The following is a 21,350-nucleotide window of genomic DNA, read 5'->3' on the forward strand; positions in this document are numbered from 1 at the left end:
GGTACCACAGGTCCTTAAATTTGATGGGTGGACTGTGATGAGGTTGCTGTGAGTGCTGACTCATTTGGCAGCTGGACACAGCCCGTGAGTCACCGTGAATCACATCCGTTGCATCTTGGGGTGCATCACTGCTCTTGAATTCTTTGATCCGAGCTGTATGTATGATTCCTTGGAAACAACTTCCCTTAATTAAATCGAAGGAAAAGCATCACTGGACTTCAGAGCCTCAATTAGCAGGAAAAGCAAACTCCAGTCACAAGAATTTAAACCCCTTTCTGGCAGGACACAGCGAGCTCTGCTTCGTGCAGGAGTTTCCAAATGGCACCGAGTGTTGCAAATGGCATGAGAAAACTGATCCCTAAAATTGCCTCAGAATAGCTTAGAGATGAGCAGGGACGAGCAGCCAAGCTCAGCTTTTCCTCAGGCAGGGCAGGGCTGCCAGAGGCCATGGAGGTGTGATAGGGGAGGGTAACTTGGTACCTGTGGTCTGTCCCAGAGGCCATCCAAGGCATTCATCAAAATCCCAGGGCTTTCAATTGGCTTTTGCAGACACTGCAGGCAAGTAAATATGCTAATTCACTAATTCAGCAGAACACTTAAGCACATACTTGAAGCAGACAGCTTTTTAAGTGCCTTTATGAGTGGGAGCCAAGACAAGGAGGGAACACAGCAAATCATTCTTCCCTGGCCTAAAATCAACGGAGACTTCAGCACATCCAATGCAACAGCCACCTTCAAATCCTGTGTGCTCCTTCCCCTCTCATGTGAGCAGGAGAGCTCAGTTCAGAGCCACCAAACTCGCTGCAGTTGTCACTTCCCTGCTGGAGCTGGTGGCACCCTCCTGCCAACCTGGCCCTGTCACCTGACTTTATTCCATGCTATTGACCCAATCTTTCCTTTTTTTTTCCCCCTTCCCAAGTCTTTCTGATAGTTTGAGGCTGCAGTTTCTGGGCAGGTTTTTTGGATGAGCAGTGCTTGAAATGCCATGGGATCACTGCCTGTTGGGATGGACCAGGGTCTGCACATCCTGTGTGGAGCCACATTAGACCTGGGTACGTCTGAGGCTGCAACCTGGTGAGAAAGGCCAAATTATTCTTTGTGGTTCCCATTCTTTGGTTTTTGGTAAACAACCTCTTCCCATTTTTCATCCATATTTTTCTCAGTTTATTCCTCTGGTTCAGCCCCAGCTGGAGTGTGAGGGCTGGATAAAGCCTTCAGCAAAAGCCCTGGACAAGCATCAGGGTGTTTCTCTGGAGTGTGCATGCACTCATGAATTCAAGAAAGAGGGAGTGACACATCTCAGTGAGATGATGATAAATACATTTTCCTCATGGATATTTTATTATCAGTGACTAGTTTCATTAAGAAGATCCTGCACTTTTCCCTCTCAGGCTCTTGACTCGGTGATTTTTGGTTTGGATGAAGGTCTATTTTGCACAACAGCTGCTGGGAGGCAGCAAAGCTGTAAACTCAGCCATAAATCCAGACTGTCAGTCCACAGTGCCCAGTTAAGAAAACAGAAAAAAAAATTCATATGCTGGCTGCTTTGTTGGCTCCACTTTCCTTCACTTGGGACAATTTCCTTTTGCAGTTGAGTGAACCCATCCAGGGAGATGGCTGCTGCAAAAGGAGCTGGGCATTAGCTGGGATCAGCACTGCTCAGATCTTGACACTTTAAAGGGTATTACAGCTTTTAGTGCTTCTTTAATCAGGGGGGAAAAAAATACATAAACTGGGAAAGGCTAATTGGTCTCCAAACAACACCCATTAGGTGATGTTGAGTTATTTTCTCCAACCCATGTGGCAGACCATGACACAGCTGATGTTGAAAGAGGAGTTTCTCAGGGACAGACAGGGTGGGCTGGAATGGAGAGCTGAAACTGAGGTTTAAGAAGGGTGTCTAAAGAAGCTGCTTGCCTCGTGTCAACTTTGGTGTGTGATCTGCAGAGCCCAGACAGAGTCTTTTACCACTCCTGTCGCAACAAACGAGAAAACAAAAAACCCCCACAGTATAAAGTGTTTGGTAAGCAAGAAAAATGGAACAATTCACTGCCAGTAAGTAAAGGAAAATAAAATCAAAAGGGTTTAAGCAGAAAAACAACCCTCCACATGCTTCTTCCCAGAGGGACAGACACATTGTGGAACACTGTGGCATGTGATTCCTGCCAGAGCTGGTGTGGGTTGTGTGGCTGTCTCCTGGCTGGCTGTAAAAGTCACTTCCAATGTGTCTGTCTGTGGGGATGTGTAAATTATGGCAGAGAACACAGCCTGGGTGCATTCCCAGCCCTGATCCAAATGAAGATGATGTTATTTCCTACTCTGCTTGAATCCCTCTCGTTGCCACTGGTAAAATACTCTTTACTGATGGTGCTCAGGTTGTATTTGCTGTAACTCTGGGAACCCAAAGGAGGTCACTGCTCAGCCTGGGGGTAAGAGGGGCCCTACCTGCTGTTTTTACAGGACTACAATTACATGAACATCTCAATGGTTGGATTTAGGATTTCCTGCTAATAAAAGGGTGGTGGTGCTGATGGGTCTGTGATCAGGAGATGGGATCTGATTTACTGTATAATTCCCGCTTCTTTTTGCAACTTCTGGGAAGACAACCCCAGGCTGGTGGTGCCGTGGGACAGTCACTGACAATGCTGGCAGTGCTGTGGGGGCATCATGTTTTATCCTGTGTCACATGGGTGGGGAAGGGCCCAACCTTCACGAGCATCCCTTCATCCTCTGGCCACACCAGCCAGGAGGGAGATTTCCTTTGCAATGGGATGGGGCTGAGAAGCAGCTGAGACTTTGAAGAACATAGTCAAGACTTCAGATAAACACATGGGTATGGCTTTGGGTTACAGCGAGCTGTGTGCTGGTGGCAGAGCAGCTGGGCTGGGCTGGGCTGGCTCCATACATGGCTGCTTTTATCCTGGGGTCAGGAGAACCTTGGATCCACTTTGATTCAATCCACTGAACCCTGCTGCAGGATCAGTGTCAAAGAGCAGGTCTGAGGCTGCCACGCTGGCAGCCACTGTCACCTGCTCAGGGGCAAATGCTTGGCCACGGAATACACACTTTTTGTACGTGTGCATGGAATTACTGAAAACAAAACCACCAGTTTTTTCTTTTTTAAGTTTTCCAAACATTTGTGCTGTCTGATCTGCTGCAGAGTGCTGGTGCTGCAGGTTTGCTCTCTCCTGGGTTAAAAGGAATGAGTGCCTCGCACAGGCCTTCGGAGGCTCCTTTGCTCAGTTTGTCGTTGTTGAGTTCAGCATTTTTGGTTGTGAGTGTTTTAAGGAGTGATTCACTTATTCTTGCTCAGGGCTAGCTCAGTTCGAGCCAGGGGCAGGCCAAGGAGGATATGGGTTTGGTTTTGCAAAACCTCATCTGTGACTTTCAATTTGCTAATCCAAACCCAGAACTAAAGGGTGGCTGGGGTCCAGCTTCCAATTTATCTAAAATGATTGAAAACCAAAGCTGAGGTTGGGCTTTGTGGATCTCCTTTTAACCCTCTCTTGCTCCATCTTTTTATCTTCTCTTTGAAGAAAGGATGACCAAGAGACTTCTAGATGAGCATCGAATACCTGAAAGCTTTTGATGGCATCTTTTTTGATGACATTCCCTTTTCCTGGTTGTGACTTATTTCCAGCTGGTTTTGCTCTTTGCACATCTCAGGGACACTCTGATCTGGGCATGTAACTGCTGGGGGTCTCTGTGGAGCAGATTTGCATCCAGAGCAACATGGGGGTGGTGGGTCTGTGGAGCTGATACCTGTTTGTTCCTGCCCCTGGAAGAGCCTGGGCTGTCCCAGGGGACAGGAGGGAGCCCTCAAAGGCCCAATCCAGCCCAGCCCTGCCCCTGATAAGCCCAGGATGTAACTGGGCAAAGGGACATTGTCCTGTTTTACGGCTGGGAAACAAGGCTGAGAGGCAGGAACACCATGCCCAAGGGGATGTGGCAGGGCCAAATCCTGAGTTCAGGGTTCCTGGCTCTTTTTCTGGTCTCAGGGTCACATTCTGTGGGAGGGGATGAGAGGTGAGCTGCACTTTCAGCCCTGTTGAGTGGCAGGGGAGCAGCACTCTATCCTTTACACTCCCACACAGGCAGGCAGTGCACAGTATAACCCTTCTGGCCCTCTTTCCCCCTCTCTCCTGGGTACAACCCCACGAAAGCTGAGCAGAGCCCTCCACACAGCCCATCCCCGTGGAGGGGAGCAGCTCAAACAAAAGAGTTCGTGTCAGAGGGTTTTCTTTCCACTTCAGCATTTCAGATTTCCAAAAGAGAGCCTCCAAAACACAGCAGTGCAGTGTCTGCGAGGGAGCATGAATTGAACATCTGGTAAAGGTTAGGGTCAAACGTATAAATGGGGGAAGCAGAGCCCATTTCATTAAAATACCCGATCTGTGACGTCAATTGAACTGATCAAGCCCTTCTGCGTTGCAGTTTGGGGAACCATTAACTTTATCCAGTGGAGAGTGTTTATATGGAAAATATGAGGCCAGGAAGTCTCTCCTGATTGTGATGTCGAGGCTATCAAAGGAGCTCGCTCTCCCTCTCCTTTTTTTTTTTGTCGATCTCTATGTGTTGCTTTTCCACCTTGTTATGGTAACACCTCTTCCCTGACCCCTGTGGGGTGACACTTGCCATCTCCTTGCCAGCCAAGCTGCTGTTCCTGCCTTCTGCTTCTCCACTGCCCCGTCCTGCTCAGAGCTGTGCGAGGCAGCTTCCTACCACACGTGCACAGGTTGGCCACAGTCCAAAGTACACTTGGAAGTATTCAGATGAAGTTTAGGAGTATAATAATAATAAAAAAAAAAATAGCTTCCATGAGAACAAAATTTCTGCTCTTGCAGTTTGTTTAATGTGTAAGACAGCGTGTCTGCACGGACACAAAATATCAGGGATTGGTGGACAATACTCCGGTGTGCTCACAGGGCACTTGGAGTTGTGGGTCTTCTGTATAAAACATTTAAGACTTTACATTTTTCTCCAGAAATTCTGGTTCATTCAAAGCCTGTTCCATTCCTATCAGGCAGGCAGAGGTTTTGATTTCTGTGCTCCAAGGTAAAAAAATTTAAAAAAAAGAAACTGTCACGGAATTACATGATTACAGTGTCTGGTTCTTGGATGTCTGACCAGTGGTAAAAGTGGAATCATTCATTATGTGGCCAGGGAAACTTGTCCCCTCAGCAGCTCCTCCCTGTTGCCCTGCCATGGAATTGGCTGTCCTGCAGCCAGGCTGGGGTTTTATCTTCATCAGAAATAACTGTTCAATCACACGTGAAGGTCATGGCTGTGGTAGGAATTCAGCTTCTATGTTCTGGATCCACCCATTTGAGTTTTGATCTTCTTTTAGCCAGGCCCTTATGTCCTCCTTAGTTTTTTTCATGTCTGTCTATCGAGGGGAGTTTTTATCTCTTGTCTTAAATCCTGAGTATTTATTTCTGTTGCTAAAGTATTTTCCTGAAATTCTCTTACCTTACAGAGATAGTCAAATCTCACCCAACTCACACACCTTGGCAATGTTAGTTGTGGGCCAAGTCAGCCTTGGGTTTCTTGCAGAAAACCCTCCAAATCAAAAATCAAATCAAACTCTTCAAATATTGGAGAAGGGGTCTTCCTGCAAATGCCTTTTTTTTTTTTTTTTTTTTTGTCCTTTTTAAACTTGAAAGAGCTTTTGTTTAACTTCTGAGCAAGCCCTTTGCTTTCTGTGACCTGATCTCAGGCACACAAACCAGCTGGGAAAACAAAGGAGCAGTAAAAGCAGCAGAACAGCGAAGGCACGGACCAAAACCATGAGAAACGTGGGGTTTTTTTGCCATGCAGCTGGGTGGTCCACATGGAGCCTGGGGGTTGTGCTTGTGAAACACAACACACCTCTGAGCACAAAGATCTTCTCTGAAGGATCAGGCACCTCATTTACCTCCTGCTGCATCCCAAGACTGTTCCTAAAGCCACGTGGTGCTTGCTTTAAAACTCTGCCCTGACAACTGAAGGACAAGTACTGACTGGGGGTGGATAGTGATGTCCACCTGAGCTGTGAGGATGGGTGGCTTCTCAGGAGGTTCTCTTAGGATCCCAAAACACACTTTGGTGTGAATCCAGCCCCGGTGGATGGCTTTGTCCTGTCAATTCCTGATGGCAGCCACAGAAGACTCAGGGATGTAACACCCCCAGGGGTCACTGAGCACAAGCTCCTCTGGTGGCCTGAGTTTGCCATGGCCTCAGCACAGCTGATCTGGCTCTCTGCCCTTACAGCCTGGGTCAAGCAACCCAGAGAAACTCTCCACCTGGAGCAGCAAACCCCTCCTTGCTGTCCTGGGGTCTCCTTGTCTCCAAGAGTTCCCACTGCAGACCCACCCCAGCGCTTGGTGGCTCAGCTGTCCTTCCCTGCTTCTCCAACACCAGGGGTGAAGCAGCTCTGTGCCCTTGGAACAACCATCTCAAACATGCACACAACAGAAAGAAAGGAGGATCTCTTGGAAGTGCTGGGATGTATGGAAAGCTCTGAGGTAAAATTGTTGCATCTGGGAAAAAGACAGATCTTCCACAATTTTTCCACATGAGTCTGACCTTTAAATCCTTACACTCACAGACACACACTCATATGAGTGAGCTATTCACTTCCTCACTGAAGAACTCTCTGTGTCTCCCTTGAAACAGCACCAAGGGGCAGATGGGCAGCTCCTCTCCCCTTCCTGCAGCTCTGAAGCTTCAGCATCCATTTGATGAGGCAAGGCACAAGCCTTATTTTCAAAAACATGTATGTGAAGCTCTGGAGGTCGTGACCCAGGACAGGTCAGCCAATGTGCTGTTTAGAAAGCATTACAGTGTTCAGAATGAAATAATTTTTCTCCTTTGAATCACGGCAGTCAACTGAAGTGCTTCCAGACCAGAGCCAACTGTTTGTAATTGGATATTTAATTTGTTTTGTGGGGTTTAGCACCAAGTCTCCATGTTGTCTGAGCAAAAAAAAAAAAAAAAACCCAAATAAATTAAAAAATCTTTCAAAGTCAAAAGAATTTACCAAGCTTGGGGATATTATTTTGTACTCTATTAGCTCATTTGTCAGAATAAGAACGAAAACAACACTTGGCTGCCCTTGTTTTACTGAGGTGCTGCCCAAACCAGGATGATGCTGAGGGTGGGGTTCAGAATTTTTGGTGTCAGGAGGTTCAGCTATCTCTGCCCAGGTGGAGCCCCCATGGCAACTGAAGTGAGACCAGTGAAGGGACACCAGGCAGGAGGTTGGCATGTACCAGTCTCATATGGCCCAAAGTTTTCCTTTACTTTGGTTTTGTCTCTGCTCTGACTGGGTCTGTGTGGGCTGCAGCTGCTGGATGTCATTGACTCACCTGCAGAGGTGGCACATCACTGACAGTTGGACTAGAACACCTCTATCCCCAGGGATTATTGATTGTCTGAGCGTAACTGTGCCCAAAACCTGCTGAACATTAGACAGAAGACAGGTTTGTTTTATTAAACTGAAAATAGATGTCTCTATACAGCATGGCACTCAGCCCAAGAGCACAAATCGTTGTGTCACCCTCCCCTTTCACAGGGTGACCTCCCTCTGACACAAATGGTGGCTTTAATGCCTGGAGGATTTAATGCTCAAGATCTCAAAATTTCTTCTTTGGCCACCTTTGCTGCATGAAAGGCTGTGTGCTGCTAATCAAAAGAAGTTGCTGAGCAACTTCTGAAAGTGTTGGAACCATTCTCAGAATATCATGGATTTGTGTCAATTTTCCTTGTGATTTGCCTCCACTGAATGACCCAAATACAGAGAAGTATTACCAGGTAGTTAATGACTTACCTGAAAGCATTAAGTAATTTTATTCCCATGTACATGGAGTTGGCCACCTGTTTGGAGATCTGGCAAACCAGAACCTCAGCAGCCACTTGGAGACAGAAAACTCATGATTTTTCAACAAATCATGTAGAAGTCTAAGCAGTGCCTGACTTCAGAACAGAACTATATTTTGGCAGGAGTTCACACAGATGGGTCTGTGGAGCATCACAGGGGTTTGAACAACTGGGCTCATTTCATGTTGTACCTGTGAACACTTTCATGGTCACCCTCTCACCACCCTGCATCCCCCCACCCAGCTCAGGGCATTTTTGGTCAGTTGGAGGATACATTTGATTTGAGTTCCACTGAGATTTCACTCAGAGAGGTGGAAATGCAACGAGTGCATTGACAAGAACAGAGAGAAACCAGAATGCTGTGATAAATGGTAATAAGATGTCCAAGGAATGACATCAAAACCTGACAGAAGATAAGCCCACAGTGATACACAGAGAGCCAGAAGACAGATAGGAACTGCAGAGGAAGCCAAGAGGGAACAATGCAGTGATGATAAGACAGCAGCGGGGAGAGAACAATGTAAAAATGATTTGGGCTAAATTTGCAGCAGAAAACCATGTGTGGTGCCAAGAAAGAAACCTGGGGAACGTGGCAGGACTGACTGCAGTACAATTGACGGGGTCAGACAAGAGGGAGAGCCCAGGAGTCAGAAAGAGGAGATCAGAGGCCCAGATCTCCTGACAGCATGGGGACATGGTTCCTTCCTTGTCAGAGAGGAAAAACTCCCAGGAAAAGTCCCTTGCTACAGAGTCCCACCTTTGTCTGAGGGAACATGAAATTCAAAGGTGGGTGTGGAAGAAGCAGAGACAGAACAAAAACTCCTGATGCTAAGCAGGGTGGAAGTGGGTGAGGCAGGGGAACAGCATTCAGCTCCGACTGACGCATCAGCTGTTTATCACTGTTTGTATCCCCATATCTTCTATCTCAAAAGGAAGGCAAAGGCTTTGTCCTCAGGGCTGGTTTATCTGTGCCCGAGGGCAGCTGGCACCAGTGGGGCTCCTGTGACGAGGGACCACATCCCTGTGACGGAGTTGGCTCCAGGCTGACCTTGTGTGAGGTGCAGTGACAGGAATGGGAGCTCTGGGTGCTGGGATGGTGACAGGCTGCTGTCACATTCAACCTTTCCCTGTGGGCACATGAACTAACTCACAGAAACGTGTGTGGCTGTGAAGGAGGGAAAAGAGAGGTGACAGCGTGGATTAGGTTTGAACACAGTGGGGATGGAACAGTTCAAGGAGTCCATCTCAGCAAAGCACTGGGATGTGCCCAGCTGTAAACATCAAACAAGTCCTGCAGCCTTGACTGAGGATTAGGAATGAGCCTTCTCTGTTTTTCTGAATTAAACTAAAGCTTTAGAAACTTTGCAAACTTGAAACCAGGGACAGCAAAGCCAGTCCTGCTCTATTTTTCATATTTGTTCCCAGAGTCTTCTTGGCAAAATTGTACTCTGTGTGCTTTTTCAAAAGAAATCTGGGACAGAATTGCTTGAATAGGGAGTTATAAGTGATAAAAATCTGTTTATACCACAACATCTCCAGCCAAATGATTGACGTATACATTTCTGTCCTTCCATTGATGTAACTTTTCAATTTCCTGTTGATGTCTAAGCTTGATTTATTTTTCCATTTATTTGGGTTTTACAAAGAGCACTACAGAGCTTGGCACTTGGGGTTCCTTTTTTTGTCAGTTCTTAGTCCTCGATCACTTCATTGTTTCTGCAAACAATGAGAAAGAGAGATGGAAACAACAGCTGTGAACAGCTGGTTTGCTCACCAGGTGTCTGACTGGTATTCAAGTATCCTCTTTTGAGGGAGGCCTGTATTCCCTGAAAAAAAACCCCAAAAGATCTAAACTCAGAGTTCTCTTAATTTACTTCCTTCGCACATGTTGTGACACAGATTTGCAGTCTGAAAGAAGCCTGAAAAAGCAAAACAAACAAGAAAAGCTGCTCCAGGAAACCTCAGGGTTTTTCCCCTCAAGTTGCACCCCAGCTGAATCGAGCAGAGAGCTCTGCAGAACCTTCTTAGGCAGATTGTGTCAAGTTATTTTTAGAGACTCCTTTTTCTTCTCATCATACAACTGCCCTTGGCCTCCTTCACCCAACATCATATTCAACAAAGCAGTGGTCAGGAGCCAGACCTGGAGACCTTTGGTTTTGGAGGCGTTTCAGCAGTGGCTGCTCATGACCACGGTGACTCCTGTGATTTACTCTGCCTGCAAACCTGCACACTTGGGCAAAGAATCTCCACCTATTCCCAGCTCACAGAACTCCCCTGGTTCCTTGAGAAGTAGCTGTGTGTGGCCAGTTGTCCCAAGGTAGCAGAGTCTTGAACGCAAATGAAGAAAAAGCAGACTGAATTCAGAAGCAAAACTGATCTGTTGCAGTAACACGATCACATCTGTTCCTGAAAATGCCCCAGAAATAGGGATGTATTCCTTACATCCTGCCCCGTGGAGCTTTATCCAAGGCAAACAGAAAGAGGCAAACCCCCCTGAGGGAGGAGGCACAGATTTAGAGACGAACAGAACCAGGAACTGTTCAGCTGCTCTGTCTGCAGTGGCAAAAATTTGCTCTCTTACCCCTGGGTATGGCAGTCTCCCCTGGATGTCTGTAGCTCCTGACGTTTCTGGGAGCTTACCTGAGTGCATCAGCACCTATTTTCCTCTTCCAGACTACAGTTGTGGTTGTGAGGAGGTCACCAAACCCAACACACCCCCAGATCTGGGCACACCAAGTGCCTCTGGTTAACTTGGTGCAGCTGTGCCAGTCACAGTGAGCCAGACCCACAACATCCTCATTCACTGGGAATGAGGAGAGACAGAATACAGCCCTTAATCTTCATAAGCAATAAAACAAGAAGCTGTAGGTCTCACTTTGTGATTTCTCAGATGAAATGCTTTACTACCTACGATAATAATTTGATTTCTGGCAGCCAAAGTGTAGTTAATAGCCCCTGTTCAGCTAAACACTCACCCCTGAGCAGAACACTGTGTGTGCCTAAACCCATCCCAGTCCATATGAGCATATGCTTCTCAAGCAGCCAAGGACAAGTGGATTGACTAAATATCTCACAGCACGTCAAACTGGATTTGCCACAGTTTGAGGTCATTGAGCTTTCATTGGAAAGTTACTTAGAGATGAAAAATAAGCATGTTCCATTTCTTCAGGTATTAATCCTCTGTTGCTTCTTACCCTACAAAACAGAACTAATGGCACCCATGATCTGTTGATATCAGCCTGGTTATATTGATAAAGTTACAGGGATTTATCTCACATGAAGATTTGGATCACTGTTCCAAAATCAAGCCACAGATTTCACCTTTTGCATCTTCCTGGTTAAAAATAAGTCAATTAAATTTTTTTAACTATTTTTATATGAAAATTCAGTATCATTTCAGTTACATCCTACTGGAGATCATTAAAAGGATTCTGTGTGACTGTCACACCTTCTGATCCCCCTGATGTGGGTCAAGCTCTCTAACCCCTCCTCCCTCTGTCATGCAGCATCCTGGACTTGTACACACTCACTTACAGAAATTGATTTTTTTTTTTTTTTGCCTGCAAAATCCCTATCCAAAGCAAAAATGTCACAGCACAGAGTCAGATCCTTTCGGGTTTTGTTCTTTGCAGCATCAAACAGAGCCAGTTCTGATGCCAGCAGAGCCAGCAGGGAGCTGGGGTAGGAGCAAACACCAGCACCCCATTTCTGCTTGATATACATCTTGGCTGGGCCAGAGGTCTGAGGGACACATCTCACCTGGAGCTTGAGACAAAGGAAAAGCAATCAGGAGAAAAGCTGATCAGCATCTGCCACCTCATGGTAACTGCTTTAATATTCCTGAGGACCAAACCCTCTCTAGCTGAGTCTTTTCTACTAAGTTGATTTGCAGATAAGGGCAATGGATTTAAGTCAGTGTGTTTGCCTGTTTGGTATAAAGAGCTCTAAGTGGAAAGTGTTTTCATAGCTGTGGTAGCAATAGTGCCTGAGCTTTTGGGGAGATTTGCTGAGACATGCAGGCAATGCTCATGAGCTTAATCTGGTAAGGCTTCCGTCTTTGTTTTGAGCTCCTGATTTTTTTTCAGTTCAGGATATGTTTAACCTCAGTTGCCAGCTGTCTCTCTCACCTCTGTAGGACTGTTCATAGTCTCAAAGTCTGTTGTTTCAGTGACTGGTGTGTGTGGGTTTAGGGTCCCAGGAGGGCACTGCAGTACAAAGAACCAAGCAAACCAGTTCTGTATCCTAATGGCAGTTTTCTATTTTACCTTTTCATCTTCCTGCTTGAGTTTCTATTCCTTTCTCAAAAGCAGCATTTTCGCAGCTGTTTTCTGATGCTGTCGAGATGAAGAACAACTGCACCTGTAAAAGTAGGGAAGGGTTTAACCACTGTGCCAATGCCTCCTAAGAGCGAGCATCAGAGCGTGAGCTCCCCCTCCTGAGCGTGAGCCCCGAGCAGCGACAGCGGGAGCTCCTCTCCCCCTTCAGGTGCTGGGGAAGGATTGATGCCATTGACCAGAAGAGCTTTAAAAGTAGAGGTGTCCATCCCGATAAGCGGTGCTGGGTCTCGCAGAGAGGAGTTTGCGGACAGCGGGGCCCGCCCGCCGTTCCCCGGTGCCACCGGGCGGGCCCATACGGAGCATCCCAGCGCGCTCCGGGATGCTCCATACGGAAAGCAACAGCACCTACGTGTGGCCAGCCGGGATCAGGCACGGGGAACGCTGTGCTGATCTTAAAAAAAAAAAACAGAGCTGGAAGAGGCGTGCAGGGGAGGAAAAAATTAAAATAATAATAATAATAAAATTCCAGGCATAAAATCACGCTGTTACCTTGTACAATTTGCTTGGATACTGGGAATTCGGGTCCCCCAGTGCCGCTGGAGATGCCTCAGCTCCCGTTATTTTTAGTGGCACTGGTTTATTCCAGCCCCCCCCCTTCACCAAAATTCTTAAATATATTACATCTAGGGGGATATGTAGGTAATAGGAACCCTGGGTGAGTGTGTGCTTGTAGCGCAGCAGAAATAAGCGAGGGGGTCAGGCCCAGAGTTTGTGCTAGAGGAAAGCCTGACCCCCCAAAACCACATGTGGCCCCTCACAAACACCAGGCACTGTTTAAACAGGCATTTGGGCATCCCAGAGACACCCCCAAGATGCTCAGTGCTTCTGCCACTGGCATTTGCACGTGAGTGTGTAACACATCTGCTGTTGCTGGATTTGCTCAGGGCACTCAAGATTTGGGCTGTGGGTATGGGAGTAACTGTGATTTGGCTCCTGATAACATCGAGTTTCTCTCTGCTGCCCCAAAATCTCTGCAGTTTCTCAGTCTTAAGTTATGACTTGTAGGAGGAAGGGGATGGCCTTGGGTAGCTGCCTCCAGCTGTCCTGAGCTGCAGGCACAAGGCATTACCCAGCAGGTAGGTCTGTCCTTTCTGATTTCCTCTCTCAGTCCAGTTGTTACTCTGCTTGGAATACACTGGTATTCTGTCATCCATATTCCCCTCTTTTCCACTGTCCCAGGATTGAAAAGGTTTATTTCTGAGGGTCTATTTTTAGCAATGACACCATGGCTAAGCCAATCCAGCCTGGCAGGGACGGCTCTCACTGGGTTGTGGCTCCGAGGTGCAGGAGGCTGGAATTGGGTCAGCCCTGCCAGAAAATTCCTGCAGCACACGAGGCTCTGCTGGCTGTTGGGCTCCAGCTGGGAAGCACCAGGACTGGGAACTGCTTTTTGCTTCCTGAGTCCGGCAGAGCCTGGTCTCACTTGGATGTTCTGGTGTGTGCATCCATCTCGATGCCTCGTGTGCTGGGTCACCCTCCTGAGCTGCTGCCTTGGATCCACCAGCCAAAATGCTCCTGTGACCAGTCCTAATCTGCTGTGGTCAAAAAGAGATGGCACAGCAAGGATCTGGTATTGAACTCCTGCACTGGATGAGAAGATGCTATGGTTTCTCACAGACTGATTTATTTTTTTTCTAGCCATTGCCTCCAGCTCCTTTGTAGTTGCTCTCAAAACAGAGCTCTTGTAGCTCTTTTCCACCAGAACCTCTTCCCAAGACTTTCTTTTAAAAATCTCTTTTTTTCTCTGATTGTAGGGTGGTTCTTTGCTGTTTTAGAAATATCTGAACTTCTGTACTCTGAAACTCACTGTGCAATGGCTTCAAGCAAAAATTACAGAAAATACATAGTTCTCCATTAGAGACATCTTTTATCCTCATCTCTCCTCCCAGCTGAGCTGGTGTTTGCAGAAGAAAAGGTGCTTTCTGTCCAGAAGTATCTCTAAATTGAGGTGGACAAAATAAGAGGAAAAAAACTGAGGGAAGGAAGGAAGTTGAATGACTTTTCTATAGAAAGGGGTGCAGGATAAACAGCAGGAGGAGGTTGAGATGCCAAATGCTGGTGAGGGACAGTCAGCTGCAGAGCTCAGGCCACAGGATGGGCAGGAGGGAGCAGTGTTGGGCAGGGGAGCACTCTGGGACGCTGATCCTGGGAGCAGTGCCAGCTTGTTGGAGTGAGGCTCCACTATAAAAAGCCCCAGGGTGTGAGTGCAGATGAGGTTCCCAAGGTGATGTGATGCTCCTTCTCCTGGGACAGGGCTGCTGGTATTAGACAGATGGTATTAGAGCCCGGCAATCCTTGGGCACAGGCATATCAGATGGTGAGCATCTATAGTTTACCCTGGATTTGGGCTGGGATCAGGGAATAACTCCTGGTATTAAAGCCAAATCCCCTCCTAGACTCCAGTTTTCAGCACACTGACTTGGACAAAGGCTGCTGGGAGTAGCTCCAGCTCAGGGACAGAAATCCTGAGAATACAGTAAAGGCATAAATGTGAGATCACCTTGCTGCAAACCAAGCCCTGGGTTCAACCTGCAGGAGGTGTCTTGAAAGTATCATCTATTTTCACTCTAAGAGAACATTTCAAGAATCTGCAGAGATGGAGAAACCAGAAAGCTTTTCTCTCTCCAAGAGATCGTGTCTGCAGTAATGTAGCACCAGATTTTACATTTTGAAAAGTCCCCTGAAAGCTGGCCTGATGCCTATCTAAATCAAACACTTTATGACATGTATCTCCCTGCTGCAGTGTTAGACAGAAATCTGAAACCAAGCTATTAGCGTGGAGGACCTTAGAGGAGACAATTCAGGTTTGGCAAACTTGCTGGTACTGAATACACGCAAGGCAGAAAAGTCCAATAAACTTTGTTTTGTGAGCACAGTGCTGAGTTTCCAGAACCCAGGCTGCCATTTGAGGACCAGTTTAAAAGACTTAATGTAAAATCCCATCTCTCAGCACGTGAACTGTGTAGTTCCTACTCTGGTACTAATCTTTTGTAGCACATGATTGAAATTTAAGATCATAGACCCCTTTGCCCTTCAAAGGCCCGGGTGTTCCTGAACACTTTGGAGGGATTTTCAAATTACTTTGAGTTTCCTAGTGAGCAGTGAAACCAAATCCCAGTTCTGATTGCCATTGCTCTTGAAGGGAAGTGCACAATTAAGAGCCTGTCTTGAAAAAAAATCTCAGCCTCATCTAACCCATGTCTGAGAGCAAAGTGCCCGCCCTCCTCCAGACACAGCACGTGACGTGCGGCAGACACACAACAGCAGGGTCACATGAATGTGCATCCTGGGTGCTGCTGGGTTCCCCCTGCTCACCAAGTGTGCCCTGGCAGTGTCAGCCTTGGGACTACTCCTTGATACCAACTTCTTCCCAGCTAAAGAGCCGTGAGGGCAGATGGTGGGGGACGCAGCTGATGTTGACCTTAAAACGAGCGGCATGTGCTGAGGTCGACGGCAGCAGGGTGGCCCCGTGACATATTTCTTACAGCTTAGACGCACCAGATTGGATTCCCGCTGACACATAAAGCCCTTTTCCACAGCTCTGGCAGTGCTAAGACCTGGGACAGCCTAATCCCTTCCTAAACCCCTGCTGTGCTGTAACCAAAACCTTGGGGTTTCGGGTGGAGCGGCGAGCGTGCTGACATAGGGTCTGTGGTGCTCCTCGACACCCTCTCCAGTCTGCCTTCTTGGTGTCATACACCAGGACATCTCCGTTTTGGAGGAAGAGGGGTGGTCTCTCTAAGCACTCACTGTGTGGGTGATGTGTGGCAGCTGCTGTGTGTCCCTCCTTACTCATCAGCTTCAGGGATGTAAACCTGGAAGGCGCAACAGGTCCTTGGAGGTTTTGTGGTCGGGAGCCTGGCCCTGCTGCCAGGCAAGGAACAGCCATGTTGCAAACTTCACCTCCTTGTCAGGAAGCAGAGGGTCTTTGTAGGAATAACAAATGAGCAGTGCTCAGGCTGCAGAAACTCTGCAATTGTGTTGTACCTTCTCATACCTGGGAGACTCCAAGGGGATGGAGCAGCCTGTGGGAAGCAGGATCCTCCAGTGGAGTTTGTGCAAGGACTGGCTGGGCAGTGTGTGACACAGCAGTGGGATGTGTCCCTGTAATCCTGATAGGGACTTGAGTAATAAACATCTTTAGTTCACTTTAAAACCCTTCTGTAGCAGTAGCCCTGAAAGGTCTTAGTCGAGAGCGGAATCAGGCTCATGGGGTTTTGAGAAAAGTTACTTTGCAATGACTTTCTAATTATTTCTGAATTCATTTACTAATTGCACAGGTCAGTTTTCTACACCCCAAAAGCCCAAGCCCACCCGAAGAAGGGAGGCTCTGCAAAATACCTGTAGAAGAAACCCATTTTGGTACCTGCCTGTCAAGGAAAGAGATGGTCCCTGGGCAAGGGGGCTGTTTTCCTGTCAATATAGCAATCAAATTTAGCTTCTGCCACTGTAGGCAACGTGGCATTAAAAGAAGGAGCTTAGGTTATTAAACTGAGCTGCTTTAATCGTCCGGTTCAGGGGAAATCCATTGCTACAGGAGACCTGGGGATTAGTGTATTTTTACCACAAAGCCAATACATCTATTCTGATCGGTCACTGGCCGCTCCCTCGTGCATATGAAACTTCATTCTCCGGGTTTGCACTCGAGAGTATGGGACCAAATGGAGTTTTATCTGGAGATTGACCCCGTTACCTTGAATCTCATCATTCTGGTGTCTAGTTATGTTATTTTGCTCCTGGTTTTCCTGATCTCCTGCGTGCTCTACGACTGCAGGGGGAAGGATCCCAGCAAGGAATATGCTCCTGAGGTCCCTGCGGACACCCAGCCCCCGATCCGGCTGGTGGTGATGCAGCAGGGCTCCCCCGGCACCCGCTGGGCGAAGGGGCTCGTCTCTGCCTACGAAAACCCTGCCGACCTGCAGGGGAAAAGGACTACTGCTGTGTAAGGGGACCTGCCCCGCGGCGCCGGTCCCGCCGCTCCGCCCGCCTCGCTATGTTTACTCCCCGTTTGCAAAAGGATAACGCGCTCGCAAGGTAAGTTGAGACGCCGCTTTATTTGGTACGGTGCCATTGCCAAGGGGTCATTTTATGTCGGGCTGTGCTCTGCATCGATATGAGCTTGCAGTTCTCCCCGCCAGCCATAAAGAGACTAATTTCCATCAGCTGCTGCTGCTGTGCCTCGCAGCCCACTGGCAGTCGGAAGCAGTGACGCTGCTCATCCACCCAGGCACTGATGAGGGGCCTTGGTTCAATCTCGAGCTGTGCCTGGCACAGTTATTTTTGCAGGAACACAGTGCTGTTCAAGGCATCCCACCCGGACGGTGGGCTGAGCTGTGCTGCAGCCTCGGCACATCTTCCTCGGCCAGCAGAGTGCAGATGACCTTGGTAGGCTGTTCCCATCTTCCCAGGGGAAAAAGAAAACTAAGGATTTTAAAAGGATAGAGATAGTGCCTTTCTGATGGGAGCCAGCTGCTGCTCCCATCAGAATTCATTACTTTCCATGTTGTCTGTGAGCTTCTCTGAGAGCAGTGCCAAGCCTGTCTTGGCACTTATTTTCCGTAGGTAGAACGTGAGCTCTGCTCTTACAGGGTACTCTTCCCCTTTGCCTCACACAAATCCCCTGACAGGACAAAATATGCTTCCTGGAAAAGCTGGGTATGAAGCCTCCTGCCCAAGAGAAAGTGTGAAATGGGGTAAATTTACCAGCAATGTGAAATATGTGAGTCACTGCTGCCATCTGTCCCACTGGAATAGGAATTTCTGACCCTCCATCCTGGCTTTCAGTGAGCACCTCCATGTGCCTGACCCTGTCTCTCCCCCTGAACCTTCCTTCAGCTGTATCACGTTCCATCTGAGCCACATGAAGGCTGTTACTGCATCTCCAGTAAGTCTAATGCTATCTGCATCAGCTCCTGTTTATTCTTCCCACAATTTGGGAGCTATAAGCTCGAAGTCTTTTTGGTTAACAAGGTTCTTCATCTTGCTGGGTTTCTCCCTCTCAGTGCTTAATGGGATGTTTAAAAGCAGGCTACTGTGTCCCTCTAGACAGTGAGTGCTAAAAGTTCCTGTGTGTGGTGCTCTTTAACTGGTGGATTTTAACTGGTTACTGAGGGAAAATTAACACTGGACCCCAGACTGTTGCAGGTGTCTGTCCCTTGGGCTGTTTTATGTCATCTTAATGTGAAGCACCCACGGAGTCCTACAGAAAGCTTTAGTAAACACAGTGAGATTTACTACCTGTCTGTGTCAGGTGGATGACTCACTGGATTGCAGTGGTCCTAATGCCTTCGGGACAGGCATTTTAAATACTTCCAGAAATAAACTGCAGTGAATTTGAACCACAATTGAACAAAGCTGTTGGCTGGATTGCATGCTTTGTGCTCCAGCTGGGTAGGATCTGTCAGCCTGTGCTGCATCCCAAGAAGTGCTGGTTTATGAATCAGCCTCAGAACATCCTGGCAGTGGCAAAGAAATCTAGAGAGTATCTTTTTATTTAACTGTACTGTAAGAAAAGGAGGTTTTTCTTTTGGTTTCTTAATTCTTGTGAGTGAACCCAGGTTTTGTTTTCAAGCTGTCCTTTGCACCCCTGTGAGTTATGGATATGCCTGGTTTTGGAAGGAAGGGTCCTGAGAGCTGGCTGCTGGAGTTAAACCCTTGATGTGATGAAACTGGTAATAAATCTGAAGTTGGTGGCATGGTCCTCTTCCACGTATCACACTGAAATAATTATGTTGAGTGTTGTTTTGGTTATTTAGCAATGAAAAAGCGCAATTAGTCAACTGCAAGTTGTCGCTGCTTTGGCAAAACTTGGCAGTGACTAAGCTGCTCGTATGTCATGGCCACTGTCACCCATGCAGGCCAATGTTGTCTTTCCTTGGGCTCTCCCATCTGCCTTCTATTCAGCCTGTGAGCTCTTTAAAGCTTTTTGTGTGTTCATTTACCATCTCACATGCTGTGAGCCTCCTCTGTGATAAGGGATCCCTGGCATTAGGGAACAGCAATAATAACCTTTTCTTAGAAGACCTTGTGGGGTGGGGGGTGGACTAAAAAGAGCTCAGAAATACCCCAGAGAGCTGTTTTCTTTGATGATGAGGTATCATAATGCCAGCAGAAAAGCTCTGTGGTTCTTTGATGGAGGTCATGCAAATAACGTAATGATTCCAAGACACGTGTGCCGTATCATTGCCACGTGTTTGGCTCTGTAATACATGCAGAGACAGACTTGCAAGGCTGGGTTAATAAACACTTTTAGATAGCTGAAATCCTCCTGCTAGTTTTCTCTAATGGCAAACCTTTTGTGCACACCCACCACAGACCCCTGGCTCCTTGAAACTCGGTGGGAAGTTCCTGATTTTGGAAGCCGGGTTGTGGAGCTGCCAGCGGTGCTCCCTGGGAGCAGGGAAGCAGTTTCCTGGAGCACAGTGTTCACTCATAAGGAAATCTATCAGTTGAGATAGAGTTGGTGGACTCTGCTCTGAAATGTGGAGGCAAAAGCAGCAAATGACACTTTCCTCCTGGTAGCAGGAGGGTAAGCAGAGGGTAAATCCCCTTCTGGAAAATGAGAAACTAAAGTGCATCAGGACCTTGCCTTCCCAATGCGGACAAAATGGCTTTCTTAGTTTTCTCTGTACTAGAACACTATTGGAGTATTAAAGCAGTGAGAGAGCCCTGGAGTATGCACCAAGAATTCCGAGTAATCAAGTCACTGCCAGTGAAATTACTGCTTTGGGGAGGTCTCTGCTACCACGCTTTTTTAATGACTGTGGCAGGATTAATGCATGCAAATGGGCTTTTATCAGGCCAAGCTTGCCAGCAATCACCCTTGAAGCTGCATTCCCTCGAGTGCTTTCAGTCCTCTGCCACGTCCTTTGCACCATTGTGAGAAAATGGGGGTAAATATTCTCAGAGCAGTTTTGCTATTTTCCCTAAACTGTGTTGTGTAAAATGTGTGTTCCTTGCCGGAATTCACATGTTTTAAAAAGCATCCTGTGCATCTCTTTGCACATACTCTGTGCTTGGCTCTTCCAGCACTGTTCAGTCAGTCCTGGGTTTGGGCCTTGCTTAATCCTCCCTGTGCCTATCTGTGTGTGCTCTGCCCAGAGGATTAGGCAGCACTTAGGGCCAGGATATCCAGCACAGAAACACTGCTCTGGAGCAGGTGCTCTTTGCAAAGGAGCAAGACGTTGGTAAAATTCTGTTAGCATTTATTCATATGAGTTGGAGAGTTGGATGGACAGGCAAGGATTTAGAAAATATGCTCTATTTCCAGTTCTGCCCCTGGCTTATGGGGCTTCTGTTCCCGTTGCTCTTTGCTCCACGTGTCTGCTCTGCATTTATTTCCTCTTGCTCTTCTGCCCCCTGCTCTGAGATATCTCTCTTCTTAGTCATTTATACAGTTCATAAGGGGGTTACTATAAAGCTTGACATGCAGGGGATGCACCTGAATTCCACTCTATGAACTAACCCTGGTAGGTTCAAAGGGAACGAAATAAAATACACTCCCACAAAAAACGCCCGGAGCAGGTGGAACAGAGGAGTTGATGAACAAGCCACATTAAATGTGGGCAAACCCTGGACACAGAGCTTTACAACACCTGCTTTGAGTGACCTGGGGACACCATGGCACTGATCTGTAGCTCTGTGATATGAGGGGAACTGAGGGGTGCTGGGAGGATTTATTGCTGTTCTGCAGGAAGCAGGAATTCGGTCTGCACTGGCTCGCTTTCAGTTGGCTTTAGTGCCCTTCTGAAGTCATACATTACTGCTTCTGTAAAGCCTTCATTAAAGGGTTTCACAGAAACAACAGGGAGAGTAAAAAAAGGATTTCTAGATTTCCCCAACATTAATTCAAGCCAAACATGTCACTAAATTCCCTGAAAATACATCTTTCATGTGAGCCTGTTCCGCTGTAAACATACTGTCTGAGCCTTCAGATTTCTTTTTAATATCCTTAATATGCCACTACATATGAGTAGAGGATTAGTCCAGACAGACTAACCCACATTCACAAGGGAGAATTCCTTCTCATGCTGTGATTGTCTTGATTTTGAAAAGGGATAAATTTTGTCTCACTTTGTACATTGTTTCATGGTGCAAATGCTCATCCTCTGACAGTGCTGAGTTCAGAAGCACAGTAACATGCCCAAGTCAAACTCC

At 47.3% G+C, this 21,350-nt stretch overlaps 2 protein-coding genes across 2 annotated transcripts in view; both read left to right on the plus strand.

Moving 5' to 3' along the window:
* Positions 1–16,855: 16,855 nt before the first annotated feature.
* On the plus strand, positions 16,856–17,140 carry SMIM36 (small integral membrane protein 36). The gene has a single exon (XM_050319623.1). It carries the CDS (start codon positions 16,856–16,858, stop codon positions 17,138–17,140), a length of 285 nt encoding a protein of 94 aa, XP_050175580.1.
* Positions 17,141–17,172: 32 nt separating this feature from the next.
* MMD (monocyte to macrophage differentiation associated) overlaps positions 17,173–21,350 on the plus strand; it is a 40,264-nt gene continuing 36,086 nt past the window's right edge. The window contains exon 1 of the mRNA XM_050319244.1: positions 17,173–17,228. Within this exon, the coding sequence (XP_050175201.1) occupies positions 17,188–17,228 (41 nt within the window). The 5' untranslated portion in view covers positions 17,173–17,187. The remainder of the gene's footprint in view (positions 17,229–21,350) is intronic.

This window comes from Myiozetetes cayanensis, unplaced genomic scaffold (genome assembly GCF_022539395.1).
Source record: "Myiozetetes cayanensis isolate MyiCay16 unplaced genomic scaffold, myiCay2020 scf22, whole genome shotgun sequence".
NCBI classification, from domain to species: Eukaryota; Metazoa; Chordata; class Aves; order Passeriformes; family Tyrannidae; genus Myiozetetes; species Myiozetetes cayanensis.

Coding starts and splice junctions, on each gene's coding strand:
- SMIM36 (XM_050319623.1), top strand. CDS start 16,856: ATGGAGTTTTATCTGGAGATTGACCCCGTTACCTTGAATCTCATCATT.